This window comes from Chiloscyllium punctatum, chromosome 15, assembly GCF_047496795.1.
Source record: "Chiloscyllium punctatum isolate Juve2018m chromosome 15, sChiPun1.3, whole genome shotgun sequence".
NCBI lineage: Eukaryota > Metazoa > Chordata > Chondrichthyes > Orectolobiformes > Hemiscylliidae > Chiloscyllium > Chiloscyllium punctatum.
Window position 1 is genome coordinate 66,804,493 of NC_092753.1, and position 15,535 is coordinate 66,820,027.

General features: G+C 39.9%; 1 protein-coding gene across 9 annotated transcripts in view; it reads right to left on the reverse strand.

The window, feature by feature from the left end:
• bbx (BBX high mobility group box domain containing) overlaps window positions 1–15,535 on the reverse strand; it is a 207,054-nt gene that overhangs the window by 29,500 nt on the left and 162,019 nt on the right. For all 9 annotated transcript variants that reach the window (XM_072585379.1, XM_072585381.1, XM_072585380.1 and 6 more), the window contains 3 exons: window positions 13,340–13,407; window positions 10,777–10,857; window positions 8,292–9,051 (listed from right to left, as the gene is read on the reverse strand). In XM_072585379.1, the coding sequence (XP_072441480.1) occupies window positions 8,292–9,051; window positions 10,777–10,857; window positions 13,340–13,407 (909 nt within the window). The remainder of the gene's footprint in view (window positions 1–8,291; window positions 9,052–10,776; window positions 10,858–13,339; window positions 13,408–15,535) is intronic.

The following is a 15,535-nucleotide window of genomic DNA, read 5'->3' on the forward strand; positions in this document are numbered from 1 at the left end:
TAAGTATTATTGGAGGGGAACATTTAGATTTTAGATCCTACCTCTGCAATTTGGGGACAAATGTTACCTGGGAAATATCCTAGGTGGCTCTTACGATCCCTCTTTAAAAATTTACTTACTCACGGGATGGGAATATGCCAATCAGTCAAGGCTAGTATCACCCAACCGTAACTGCACTTGAGATAGTCTGAATGATGAGTCATCATAAATGGTTGCAGTTTGTATGGTAAAGGTACCCCCACAGTGCTATTAGGGAAGGGTTTCCAGGATTTTGATCCATTGAGTAACAATATATTCGCAAATGACGTTATAGAGGTTTGTGAAATTATGACAGGCATTTATAGGGTGAATAGCGAAGTCTTTTTCCCAGGTAAGGGTACACAAAACTAGAGGGTTTAGGTTCAAGGTGAGAGGGGAAAGATTTAGAAGGGACCAAAGGGGCAACTTTTTCATGCAGAGGAATGAGCTGCCAGAGGAAGTGGTGGAGGGTGGTACAATTACAAGACTTAAAAGGCATCTGGATGGGTACATGGACACAAAGGGTTTAGGAGGAGATCGGCCAAATGTTGGCAAATGGGACTAGATCAATTTAGAATATCTGGTCGGCATGGACGAGTTGGACTAAAGGGTCTGTTTCTGTGTTGTTCATCACAATGACTAAGTTGGTTTTGTGCGCAACTTGGAAGAGAAATGAAAGGTGCTGATATTTGCATGTGGTGCTGTCCTTTTCGTGTTGCTGATAGAGGCTTTGAAGTTGAAACAAAAACAGAAATTGCTGAAGAAATTCAGCAGGTCTGGCAGCACCTGTGGGAAGAAAGCAGAGTTAGCGTTTTGAGTCCAGTAACTCTTCATTAGAGAGTTTTGATTTGGGTAGATGCTGTCAAAGGAGCCATGGTGAGTTGCTGGAATTCATCTTATAGCACTGGGGGAGAAGCCATGGTGGAGGGAATACATTTTTACACAATGGACAATGGACTAATCAAGCATGTCCTTGACATTACTGAGTTGGTGATGTGTTGATTTATGATTGGTCATGCAGCTGACTACAAGGAAGCACAGACTGGCTGAGTAAACAGGGATGAACTGTGCCTATAACAGCTTTTGCTGAGGAATAACTGGCTAATAAACAATGTACAGCAATTTAGAAATTCTTGGTTCTTTGCCACTTGTGGTCATATTCATCTCATTAAATCACTGAAATTCCACTATATTATGTTACATCTTTAAACAACAGTATTATTTTGTATTTCCATAGTTCCTTTAACACAGTAAAATGTGCCAAGGTGTGTCAGAGGACTGTAACAAAAATAATTATAGTCATCCACAAAGAGATATAAACAGGTAAGATGATAAGAATGTAAGAAGCAGGAGCAGAGTTGAGGTTGCTTTGCTGTTCAAACATTGTTGATCTACTACTTCAACTTCCCTGTACCACATCATTCCCATATCTAAGTACAGAAAAATATACCAATATATAACCTAAATAAATTATCCCAATAAAGATCTCCTCACATCTGTCCTAAGTTGCCAATGTATTCTCAGACTGTGACTTCTCGTTTTTAACCTCCCAGCCAAGGAAAACATCCTCCCAGTTTCTGGGATGAACTTCTCAGTCTTCTAAACTCTATGGAATTTAGATTCAGTCTATTTAATATCTTATCACAGGATAATCCCCTCATCCTGGGAATCATTCAGGTGAAGCACTGTTGCACTGCTTCTGAGGCAGGTATATCTTAGATAAGATGACTAAAGTTGTACACAATACTACAGTTGCAGTCTCATTAAGGTCCTACACAATTAAAGAAAGCCTTTATGTATCCTTATATTCCAATCCCTTTGTAATATAAGCTAAAATGTACTTTCTTAATTGCCTGCATGCCTGATATGATGTAATTGGGATCACAGAGACCTGGCTCCATGGTGACCCAAGGATGGGAACTCAATGTCCAGGGTTATTCAATGTTCAGAAAAGATAGATGGAGAGGAAAGGGAGGTGGGGTAGCATTGCTGATTAAGGAAGATAGTGAGGAAGGACATTCGCCTGGATGATGTGGAATCTGTATGGGTGGAGCTGCAAAACACCAAAAGGGAAAAAGACATTAGTGGGAGTTGTGTATAGAACACCAAAAAGGATCAAACAGGATAATTAGAGATGCATGCAGTAAGGGTATAGCAGTTATTATGCATGACTTAAATCTACATATTGATTGGACTAACCAAACTAGTAGCAATGCGATAGATGAGGAATGGTTTTCTCACCGAGAGAACAAGCTATCCTAGACTGGGTATTGTGAAATGTGACAGGATTAATTAGCAACATTGTAGTGAGAGACCTTTTGGGGAAGAATGACCATTATATGGTAGAATTTTTCATTAAGATGGAGAATGATACAGTTAAATCTGAGTCTAGGGTCCTGAACTTAAAGAAAGTTAACTTTTGATGGTACAGGACATGCATTGGCTAGGATAAACTAGCCCAGGATAGTTAAGGACTGATGGTGGATAGGCAATGTCAGACATTTCAAGAACACATGGATTAACTTCAACAATTGTACATCCTTGGTCTAAGAGTAAAACCGTGAAGGTGGCTTAACTACAGCTAACAAGGTAAATCAGGGAGAGTGTTAAAGCCAAAAGGGGAGGCATATAATTTGGCCAGAAAAAGCAGCAAACCGGAGGACCAGGAGAAATTTAAAATTCAGCAGAGGAGGACAACGGGTTTAATTCGGAAGGGGAAAATAGAATATGAAAGTAAACTTTCAGAAAACATGAAAACTGACTGTAAAAGCTTCTGCAGATATGTGAAGAGAAAATACCAGTGAAGACAAGTGTAGGTCCCTTGCAGTTAGAATCAGGTGAATTCATAATGGGTAACAAAGAGATGACAGACCAGGTGAACAAATACTTTGGATCTGTCTTCACTATGGAGGACACAAATAACCTTCAGGAAATGCTAGGGGACAAATGTAATATTAAAAGGTTAAATGGGAATACCTCTTTGGACATCAATGTCATATTAAAGGGTTAAACTGCACGGTCTTTGGGTGGGGACAACAATCATGCTCAAATAGACAGTCATTTTTGCTACCACTCCCCCTTGCTATTGTCAAGTCAAACTATCATTCAATCTCTTCCATTCAGAAATGGGCCTGATGCTCTTCATCCCACTTAAGGAAACAGCCCGAGAAATAGCAAATGCATTAGGTGATAATTTTCCAGCATTCTCTAGACCCAGGAAGAGTTCCAATGGACTGGAGGGTAGCTAATGAAACCCCACTCTTTAAAAAGAGAGAGAGAGAGAAAAAGAGAGAGAGAGAACAGGCAATTATAAGGCAGTAGCCTGACATCGGTGGTGGGGAAAATGCTGGATTCAATTATTAAGGATGTAATAACTGAGCATTTGGAAAGCGGTGATAGAATCAGTCCAAGTCAGTGTGGATTCAGTAAAGGGAAATCATGCTTGACAAATCTTTTGGAATTGTTTGAGGATGTGTCCAGCAGAATGGACAACGGTGAACCTGTAGATGTTGAGATCCAGACTTTCCAAAAGGCTTTTGACAAGGTTCCACACAAGAGATTAGTGAGGAAAATTAAAGCTCGTGGTATTGGAGGTAATGTACTGACATGGATAGAAAACTAGTTGACAGGCAGGAAGCAGAGTTGGAATATATGGATCCTTTTCAGAGTGGCAGGCAGTGACAACAAATCGATGTTTCGGGCAAAAGCCCTTCATCAGGAATGAGGCTGGGTGCTTTGGGGTGGAGAGATAAAGTGGGGGGGGTGCTGGGGAGAAGGTAGTTGAGAGCGAGAGAGCGAGCGCGCGAGAGAGAGAGCGAGAGCGAGACAGACTCACTGAGATCCATGTAGAGAGAAGAGGAGAACTTCTTCAAGGTAGGCATCCTTGGAAGAGGATTTGCAGTAAAGTTAAAATCAATTAGGCAAAAGTAGGTACTGCAGACACTGGAGATTAGAGTCAAGACACAACTGGGGTAACTGCCGGGTTCAGCGCTGGGACCCCAATTGTTCACAATGTACATTAACGATTTGGATGAAGAAATTAAATCCCAGATCTCTAAAGTTGTAGATGACAAGAAGCTCGGTGACAATGTATGCTGTGAGGATGATGATAAGAGGTTGCAAGGTGACTTGGATGGACTGGCTGATACTTAGCAAATGCAATATAGTGTGGATAAATGTGAGGTTCTCCAATTTGGTCACAAAAACAGAAAGACAGATTATAATCTGAATGGTGGCAGTTTATGAAAAGGTGAGGTGCATAGAGACCTGGATGTCATGGTGGAACAGTCACTGAAGGTTGGCATGCAGGTGCAGCAGGCAATGAGGAAAGCTAATGTGTGCTGGCCTTCATAGAGAGAGGATTTGAGTATCGGAGTAGGGATGTCGTGATGCACTTTTACAGGGACTTGGTGAGGCCACACCTTGAATATTGTGTGCAGGTTTCGTCTCCTACTGAGGAAGGACATTCTTGCTATTGAGGAAGTCCAGCTGATTGACCAGACCGATTCCTGGGATGGCAGGATTGACATATGAAGACAGACTGGATCAACTAGGCTTATATAAACTGGAATCTAGAACAATGAGGGGGAACCTCATAGCAACATACACAATCCTGTTGGGACTGAACATGCTAGATGTGGGAAGAATGTTCCCGATGTTGGGGAGGTGTAGAACTAGAGGTCACAGTGTAAGAATAAGGAGTGAGCCATTCAGGATTGAGATGAGGAAGAATTTCTTCACTCAGAATTGTGAACCTGTGGAATTCTCTCCCATAGAAAGCTGTTGAGGCCAGTTTGCTAGATATATACAAAGGGGAGCTGGACATGACCCTTGTGGCTAAAGGGATCAAGAGATATGGAGAGAAAGCAGGAACGGGATATTTAAATTAGATGATCAGCCATGATCATATTGAATGGTGGTGCAGGCTCAAAAGGGCTGAATATCCTACCCCTGCACCTATTTTCTATGTTTCTATGTTAACTGTCCGTGTATGAAGACATACAGGAACCAGTGAATATCCATACTTCTTAGTTTCTAGTTTCTAAACATTTCAGGAGGACTCCATTTTCTAGCTGTCCAACCAAAGTGGCTAACTGCACGTTCCTTCACATTGTATGCCATCTGCCACATTCCTGTCCACTTACTTAACACGCTTTTTGACAGCTCTTTACAAGACTACTATAAAGCAGCCTCCTGAGATCCTCCTCTGTTTACTTTCTCTTGGATTCATCACAGTCAGAATCCTCCTGTCAGTCAGTGATATGATATACAAATCATAGCCAAGCAAAGCTCCTGTAGCTATAGCCTGCCAAATCAAAACTGACCCATGTATTCCGACTGTCTATAAAATCACAGAAGTAGTTTCAAACGATTGTTGTAAATGAGAGAAAAAAAAGGTTAGGGGTGAACAGGGTTAGGAAGGCAATTCCAGAGGTTAGGAAGTCAAATGATTGAAGCAAGTGCCAAAGATGAAGCAAGGGATATTAAATATGAAAGAATAGAGATATCTTGGATTGTTGTAGGGGCTGGAGGAGATTTCAGAGACAGGGAGGGGTGAGATACTGAGAACAAAGATTAGAAATTTTAAACTGAGACATTTCTTGAAGGCTGTCAATGTAGATCAGTGAGCAGAAGGATGATGTGAGGTAGAACACAGGCAATAGACATTTGGATGATAAAAAGAACAGAATGTGAAGGGAGTCAGAGTTCTGCTGGAATAGTTAAGTCAAGTGACTGTAAAAAAGTCACAAATAAGGGTTGCAGCAGAAAATGCACGAGTTGGAGTGGAATCCAGTAATGTGGAAACAAGCAATCATGGGTGTTCACAAGCGCACCTCTGCTTCACATATAACACCAAAGTTGCAAAAAATCAAAGAGTTGCCAGAGTGATGTAAATGGTAGATGGAGAATAGAGTTTGTGGTAATTATCCAGAAAACCCTTTAACATTTCTCAAACATAGGTATGATGATGAAAACATTTGTAATGCTGCCCTCTATTGGTCATTCTAATACTGGGTATAGCAACACAGCAATTTCTCCCTAAACAAGTCATGCAGTCACTTTAACTAACCTTCAGGGATAACCATCAACCAATGAAAACTTACATAACCTGGATACCAGAATATCACCTCATCAAACACTATTAAAAAGGTGTTTTTTAGACTGGTTTCAAAATTCAGTCCACGTAGCTTCTGGAAGCTGCAACATCATGGTCCACAGTAATTATGAAACACAGGAGAACAGCTCCGTTTTTTAAAACAGCTAAATTTCAGTGAGAAACAAAGGTAGTAACAGGAGACCTTGGTAGAGGTTAGAGCTGAAAATCAGTACAACACATTGCACATGTATGGACCTGCACTCACTGCAGTTTGAGACAAATGAGACACTCAGTGGTAAGCACTGCTGCCCCTCAGTGCCAGGGACCCAGGTTCGATTTCACCCTCGGTCAACTGTTTGTGTTGCATTTGCATATTCTCCCATTGTCTGTGTGGGCTTCCTCAGAGTGCTCTGGTTTCCTTCTACAATCCAAAGGATATGCAGGTTAGGTGGATTGGTCATGCTAAATTGCCCATAGTGTTCAGGGATGTGCAGGCTAGGTGGATTAGTCATGGGAAATGCAAGGTTACAGGAATAGGGTAGACAGTGGCCCTGTGTGGCATGCTGTTTGGAGGGTTGATGTGGACTCGATAGGCTGAATGGCCTGCTGCCAAACTGCAGGGATTCTACTATCTATGATCATTGAGACAGATTAGATTCTCAGGAAGATTGGCAGAATAGATATTGGGAGATTCTTCCTCCGTGGGAAGATCCAGGAACAGAGGGCATTAGCTCAGAGTTAGGGGTCACCCATTTAGGACAGAGATGAGGAGAAACATTTTTTCTTCTAGAGGATAGTGAATCTGTGGAACTTTTCTTAACAGTAGAAGGCTGATGAAGCTATATCATTAAGTACATAAAAAGGCCTGAGGCAGACATGTTTAATCAGTAAGGGAATCATGGGATGTGAGAAAAGACAGGACAGTAGAGCTGAGGATTATCAGATCAGTCATGATCTCATTGAAGAATGGAACAACTTGATGGGCTGAATGGCTTTATTCCGCTGCCACATTTTATGGCTTCACAGGAATTCCATGGAATGGAAGCAAGTGACTTAATATATACCAGAAATGGCAAGTCAATCCCAGTCAATATTTGAAAACAAACCAGCATAGGATGGGCCCTCCTCTCAATTCGAGATGTTGATGGAAGAGATTGGAATGGAATTGGTAGGTGGAAGCAGGATTTTGAGCAGGGACCGAAAATAGTCTTCCTAATACTTAATTACAGGAAATCTCTGCTCAATCAATACTGGATATTTATCAGGAACCTGATAATTTAGCAACTCGAGGAGACAAGAGATGTGATGAGGAGGTAGAACTAGCTGTCGGAGAAAACTAATGCTGTGCCTTCAAATGATGCCGCAGAGGGATACTTTGCAGATGAGAAATAGGACGCGTCAAGGATAGACAATGGAAGTAACAGTGCGGGGACCTGGAAGGTCAGCGATGACGAGTAATTCTCTGACAACAGTGAGATTGATAAGAATGGAATGAGGTGCAAGCAGTGCCACTCACAGTGCAGTGTAGAGAGGTACTACAGGTGGATGGTGTGGTCAACCGTGTCAAAGGTTGCAAACAGGCTGGCACGGTTGAACAGAGGGTGTTTACCTTTCTCATCATCACATAGGACAGCTTTTATAACTTTGATAAAGTAGTTTCGCAATAATCAATGCTTCATCTCATTATATACATTCACCTCTTACATTCAGTAAGATGGCAAGCACCATACCTTAAGTAAAACTTTGATGAAGCAACCAATTCTAGTCATACACAAGCTGTCCCCCTGTGAATGGGTCTGGCCCCTGAGTCTGTTTGCAAATTTGTATTTAACACACAAGTCAGAACACAATGCAAGATAACATACAACAGTAAGTACAGAAAATGTTTGTACATCAGATCTTCAAAATTACATCCTTGTATGAAATCGCTTCCATAAGTGTTTGTAAATCAAAGGATCATAAATTGGGAAGCCTCTGTGCCCATCTTCTTCATAAAAAAGCGTATGTTAGTACTCGTCCTCTAAACTTGGTTGCTCACTGTGGAGAAGTAACTCATTTCTCTTTCTGCCTCTCCAGCAGAGACCAAGAATGAATTGCAAACTTATCACGTCCTTCATTCATTATCTTGTGTATGAGCACATACAAGCAGAATTTGATTTAGAACCCCGTCACTTACCTCTGTCGACATTGGCCCGTAAAGATGTCAGCATTCCTTCTGACACCAAAGTCTTATATAGAGCACCTTTACATGATCGCTCAGATTTTCTGGACCCAGATGCTTCTGTCTTTTTACTGATCTCCTTGTTCTCAGCTTTCACTTCACCTAGTGCATTATGGGAAAGTAGTTGCTCAGTGACAGAAAAAGTTTCAGTTTTGATTGGGCTGCTGGTAACTTTCTCAAGATCAGAAACCTTTGAGTGTTTGTTGAGTTCTGAAATCTTTTCAGCAGGTAATTTGATTGCTTTTGGTTTCATTTTTTTCTTTGGTGGGCTGGAGACAGAGTGTAACAGATTTTCCGTTGACTTTGCTGAGCATCGTGCACTTTTCATTGGGCTTCCTGAAGGTTTTTCAGTGCCCCAGTCCCCCTTAGCAACAGCATCAATCGTGTACATTAAGCTTTCCATGTCAGACTCTGATGATTTCCGTTTCTTCCCGCTTTTTTTAAATGTCTGTTTTTCAGCTTTGGTAGTTTCAAGTTTAACTTTTTTCTTCTTCTTCTTTTTAATTTTTTCACTTTTATTAAGACTTGTCACAGAAGTGTCAGTTAACAAGGACAACGATTTGTCATTAGTAATCCAGTCCTGTGGCTTAATACCATTATCCTTTGCAGTCAATCCAGGATTTATGGTGGGCATCTCAGGTGTATGGCTATCCTCTGAGGTACACATGGTGGGCTCAGTTTTGACTCCTTCAGTTACCAACCGGTCCGAACACATCTGAAGCAAAAACCAGATGTTACAATTAAGCAACCTACAGAAGATTATATTGTCAGTTAAAATAATGGAGGACATCATGCAAAGATGGCTGTCAACTCAGGTTGGGTCTATTATTGGAGATTTCCTCACATGATTGTGCAACTCCAATCATCTCATCAAGTCTAAGAGACTCCCGACCATCTCCCCCACCACATCACTACCCTTATTGTTTATAACTAATAAATACATTAAAAAATGAATGACTCCATGTGCCAAATGACAGTCTGTTGGTATCATCACATATCTGAGTGAGTTCAAGTTCCAGTCTTGAATGTCAATACAAAAGTCATGATTGATGTTCCAATGTGTTACTGAGAAAGCACAGCACTATTGGGAGTGCCATCCATCAATGAGACCATAAATGATACCACCTGTCATCTCAGGTGGTACTCCGTTGAAGATGATCAGGGAGGTATCCCTAATATCTTGGCCAATATCTATTCTCAATCAATGTCACAAAAACAGACTGGTGATTATTTATTGTGAACTTGCTGTGCTTGACCTGTATTACAATGAGAAAAGTAGTACAGAACAACCTTGATTATCCAAACATCAATTATCCAAATTTTGGATTCCCAAACAAGATCTCAAGGTCCTGTAAAAATGTGATTCATTATCTGAACAATCCACTATTCGAACTCTCAGTTATCCAAACAAAATATTCTCCACCCATCTCATTCAAATAATTGAGGCTGTTCTGCACTTCTTTGACTGTAAATGCTTTGAAACAGTTGGTGGTCATGAAAGGGACTTTATAAATGCACGGCCTTCTGTTTTCTAGGATTTTATGTCAGCTCATTGAAAATAGTATCCAGTTAATTAATCTCCAATTTCTGGTGATGTTAACCTTGGAATGTTGTCAATATCACATGCAACCAGTTAAACTGCAATGTGGCTGCCACTAATTCTAATTAACATCATGGTAACAACAATGCAACATAATACCATTGTTGGATCCAACAAATCCTTGTTCAAAATAATGCAAGGATAAGTGTCAAATGACATTTTTTATGAACTTGGAGGAACCGGAACTAAGTTCACTTTCCAGTTTAAAAAGATTAATATACAAACAGAATCAGCATCACAGGAAGTATTTACTTAACAACTGAATTGGGGAAGGAGCAGGAACCATCATCCCACAAAATGATTTTATATTGAATGATGGCTAAGTTCAACTGTTTCCTTTCAGCACTTATGATCACAGCTGAATCAAATGGAAACTATGTATTGTCACCTATGAGTGATGAAATTTGATGTCCCTTTGTTTTTAGTGTATGCATTGCCAACACCCACAATCTAAGTCCAAAATGACAAGGAAATAAAAATTGAATGTTCAAAACGCAAAGGTTTACTTGACTTTCGCAGTCAAGTCACTAAACTGAATATCAATCCAGCATTCTACCAACAGCAAAAAAAGAATTCTAAAACATTTTAGATATTATTTTTAATCTGTGTTTGCACAACCAAGATTGTTTCGTTCCTCTCATGAGGATGCACAAGTGTACTGACTCTTGAATCATATGACCTACAAACTTCAAATGAGAGAGCTTTACACACTGACAGGGCAACTTACTTTGTTTAACAACACTATAAATTCACACAATCATTCCAGTAAAATACTGAGCTATTTCTGGGACTAACACAAACATATTTCTTTAAACATTGTTCAAGAGTCAGAAAGCATACCTCTGCTAATTGAAACAATGCTGAATTCCCACACTGCTTGGTTGAGTCAGGGATCCCTGACTGTGTTGTATTGGAGGAAATCTGTGTGAAGAAAAACACAAGTTTTGGCTGAACTATTATAGTCTTCACTACAATGATTACATCTCTCAGAAGAGAAAGGAAAGAACTGTGTCAGGAAATAAAAGTTACATTTTGAACAAAATCATCAGGATTGGCGAAGTGGGAGCTCAATTACAAAACCTTATTAAGGGCAGGCAAAATCCTTATTAAGTGCCACCTATTATTTTGCTGGTGCTATTGCAATCCCACAAGGAGAATTTGTAATGCGTAGCAGTATTCCTACATTAACTCTGAAGCCTTCACAGCACTATCATTTTACTGGATTAGAGTTTCGAAGATTGTGGATACCTGGAGTGTTGTTTTTTTCCAAAAGAGATCAATGAAAGGATATTAGAACATTATGTAACAACACATTTCTAGATAGCCACGCGTTCTGTGGTAACAATTGGAGTTTATATCTGTCAGGTTTCAATGTCCATTTCAGGTATTGTTTGAAATTGTTGGTGAACAACAAAATTCTTGTTTTGAATCCTGTGTGAAATCTGATTATTTAATTGAAAAGCATCCAAAAGAACCCAAGACATTGTGTTTCCTAAGGAAGCTGCATTTGCAAAGATCCCAAAGACAACTGTTTTTGCTTGGTGACATCCAGCTATACACAAGGGCGATAAGGTGGCTCAAAAAAAAAATCAGTGGTTACCACTGTTGGTTCACAGTGCCAGGGACGCAGGTTTGAGTCTACCCTCAAACGACCATCTGTGTGGAGTTTGCACATTCTCCCGATTGCATGAGTTTCTTCCAGGTGCTCCAGTTTTCTCCGACTGTCCAAAGATATGCAGGTTAGGTGGAGTGGTCATGCTAAATTGCCCATCAGCATCCAGGCATGTGCAGGGTAGGTAGACTAGGCATAGGAAATGCAGGGTTTCAGGGAAGGGGTGGGTCTGGATGGAAGCTCGTTGGAGGGTTGATGTGGACTCAATGGGTCGAATGGCCTGTATCCCCACTGTAGGGATTCTATGATGTAACACATGCCAGAATGTCAGACCAGTAGTTAGCTTAACATTTCACACTTCATACTTTTTGCCTTCATTAACTAACCATCATTGGCCAAAAGTTAATTACAGCAGAGACAGACATAAATTTTTTTCCCTTTCCTGCTGTGAACAGGTTTGCAAATACTTTGTGATACTTTAGAAGGTTGATATTTGTACTTATGAATTATGTTTTAATCAGCTTTTCAGCTTTGCCAAATAAATCATCTGTTCACAATAATTATAATTTATTAAAGAAACTTGGTTGATGGATCTTTTTATCCTAAACCTAACAGACAGAATTGACCATGGTGGTAAAACATATCAAGTTATGTCATAGGCAGTAGAACTGTGGGACTAAAGAGAGATGGAGTGCACTTAAATTGCCTTTGTCATAGTAATATTTTCTATCAACCAGGAAATGCCTGAAGCATGAAATGTTGTTTATTACACTAAAATTTAAAATCATTTTGAAGGTGTAAATGCCCACCATTCAAGATAACTGAATACTCTTGACCCTTAAGATAGTAAAGAGTGACTAGGAGACTGACTACAAAGGTTTTAGCTGGACAGCTTGCATAAATAGTGATAGCACAACAAAGTTGTTAACACCATCGGATTCACAATGTCATTTTACATTGGTATCCTCAATCCTGCTTGAACTAATGAAGGTTGTTAGCTACTGAAAAGCCATCTTCTGTGTAAGAAATATAATAATCTTTTCTAAAGTATTAATCAATGAAGACCACATCTAGGAGTTCAGCACAATTTGTGTTTGACCATAAACCCCTAGGCACCTGCTGACAAATTGAATTTCTTGTATTTTTCAGTTTACTGAAAACACAGCTCTAAGCTTGATAGAGTACTTGAGTTTAAATTCCAGCAAACATTCAAAAATGGCAAATCTTTTTGGTGTTGACAGATCTGTTGTCCTTAGGAGAAGAAAAAACTCCAGGACAGGGCATGTTTTTGAGGTTGCATGCAATGGAAAAAGAGCATGTGAAACTGGAGTGCCTTAAAAAGACAATGCAGCATCTTCCACTAATGGAATTTTGTCATGCCCTATTCTAGGCAAGCAAAAATAAATGATGCATAATTTTAATAGCAGAGAAACATAGTGCATATACTGAATAGAGTGGAGACAGGATTGTTATGAGCTAGGATTAGATCTGCAAAAAATGTTTGAGAGCAACTAGTTTATTACTAAGAACATAGTTTGTTTAATGTGAATTCATTTATAAAACAACTGCCCCACCGTAATTCAAGATTTCCCTTTACTATTCAGATTCATGAGCCACTTTAGTTGCTCTTACAGTATTTTTAAATTTTAGAATAAGTGTCAAACTAACAGCATAAGCATGCATTGCTGCTGCATTGATTAAGTGCAGTAACACATAACATTATCAGTACATTTCAAGTTTGGAAACTAGGTTGTGTGTACAATGATGTCAAAGTCAATCATATCAAGTTACCTCCTTTGCTGTCAAGGCATGTTCTCCTGCTAACAGCAGCATGCTGAGTCCTCCCATTTGTGTGGGATCTATTAGTAAAGAGATATATACACCTGTTAATCTTTCCTTAAGTAATTCCATTTTAATATGACCTTGTATCTCTAAACAATGCTTTGATGATCTAAGTGTATCATGAAACACTCTGAAGCAAATCGCTCATATAAAGAAATACAGCAACCATGCTGGGCAAAGAGAAGACAGACCACAAGTTACATCCTTGGCCTATGTCCAGCTGAATGAGCTTCTCCGGGAAAACTGTGGGTGTCAGTGAATAGGAAATTAGAAATCTGAGCTCAAAGTTCTCGCTCATTATCGTAATCTCATTACTTGTGTTAGAAAATTGTTATGTGAACACTTCAGGTGAAATCAAGATTAGATCATGTCAGATATGCCCACCAGGATCAGCTTTTGAATACAGACTGTGCTATGGCTGATGTTTTACATCCATCATTACCTGAAAGTCATAAATAATAGAACACTTAATGAAAATAAGCAGGTCACCTTGTGAAAATGTACTCCCATGTTTTGGGAAATTCTACTTTCTGTCACATGATTACGAAGTAGTCAGTGCTTAAGACAGTAACTAACGGGCAAGATGTGGATTCCAATCTTTTATTCTTTTCAAAGGCAAAAACCTCAATGACTAGTTCAGCATTTAACCCCAGATTGTCCTTGTGAAGTGGTGGTAAGCCACCTTCCTAATTGCTGCTGTCCTACAGTGCCCTTAAGGAAGAGATTCCAGGGTTTGACCTAATGAGTATGAATAAATAAAACACCAAAACTTCCTGTTCTTTGTTCATTGGATATCAGTTCCAAAGTTTTGTACATATCATTGAACTGGATTAATATTGAGAAAGCACATTCTTCTGATTAGGAATGGTGGAATCAGCCATTCAAGCCATTGAGCCTGTTCCACTATTTAATGCGATTTTAGCTGATTGAAAACGTCAATATTTTTTGCTTACTCTATCCCCGTAACCCTGTGGTAATCAGTAATCTATCAAATCTCTACTTAAATTTATTTGAAGACTGAGCTTCCACAGCTGTCTGCGGTAGAGAATTCCACAGACTTACAATCCTCCAAAACAAAAAGACAAAACAAGTTCCACTCATCTTATTCGAAAATGGCATTCCCCTTATTTTTAAGTTGTGTGCTCTGGTTTTAAACTCCACAACCAGGGGAAACATCTAACCTGCGTCTAATCCTGCCGAGCCCTTTAAGAACTTGTAGGTTTCAATACGATCACCTTCTAATCTTTAAAACTACGGACAAGACAGGTCTAGTTCACCTAATCTGCCCTGCTATCCTATGGGCGGCACAGTGGTTAGCACTGCTGCCTCACAGCGCCAGAGACCCAGGTTCAATTCCCGCCTCAGGCGACTGACTGTGTGGAGTTGGCACATTTTCTCCGTGCCTGCGTGGGTTTCCTCTGGGTGCTCCGGTTTCCTCCCACAGTCCAAAAATGTAGGGGACTTCGGCGGGTCGGTGTGGACTTGTTGGGCCAAAGGACCTGTTTCCACGCTGTAAGTAATCTAATCTTAAAAAAAAAACAAATAGTCCAGTGAACCTCTGTTGCATTCCTTCTATGGCAACAACATTCTTCTTAAGGTCAGGAGACCAAAAGTGCACACAGTACTCCAGATGCTATCTAACCAAGCTCCTGCACAATCGAAGCACAATATCACTTCTCATGTACTCTATTCTTCTTGTGATAAAGGCTAACATGCCACTAACCTTGCTATTAACTTGCTGTACCTGCATGTTAGTCTTCAGTATCCTATTGACAAGGATATCCAAGTCCCTTTATACAGCTACAGTTTATAACTTCTCACCATTTAATAAATACTTGATATATCTGTTCCTCCTATTAAAGTTGATAACCCTATTTTTCCACATCATGTTCCATATGCCCTTGCTCACTCACTAAGCTTATCCAAATTCACCAGAAGCCACTTTACATCGAGTCATAGAGATGCACAGCATGGAAACAGACCCTTCAGTCCAACCCGTCCATGTCAACCAGATATATCTTCTTCAAAACATACTTTCCCACTTAACTTTGTATCATCCACAAAGTTAAAAATTTGACAATTGATCTCCACATCAATCATTGATATCTATTGTGAACAGCTGAAACCCAAATACTGATCCTTGTA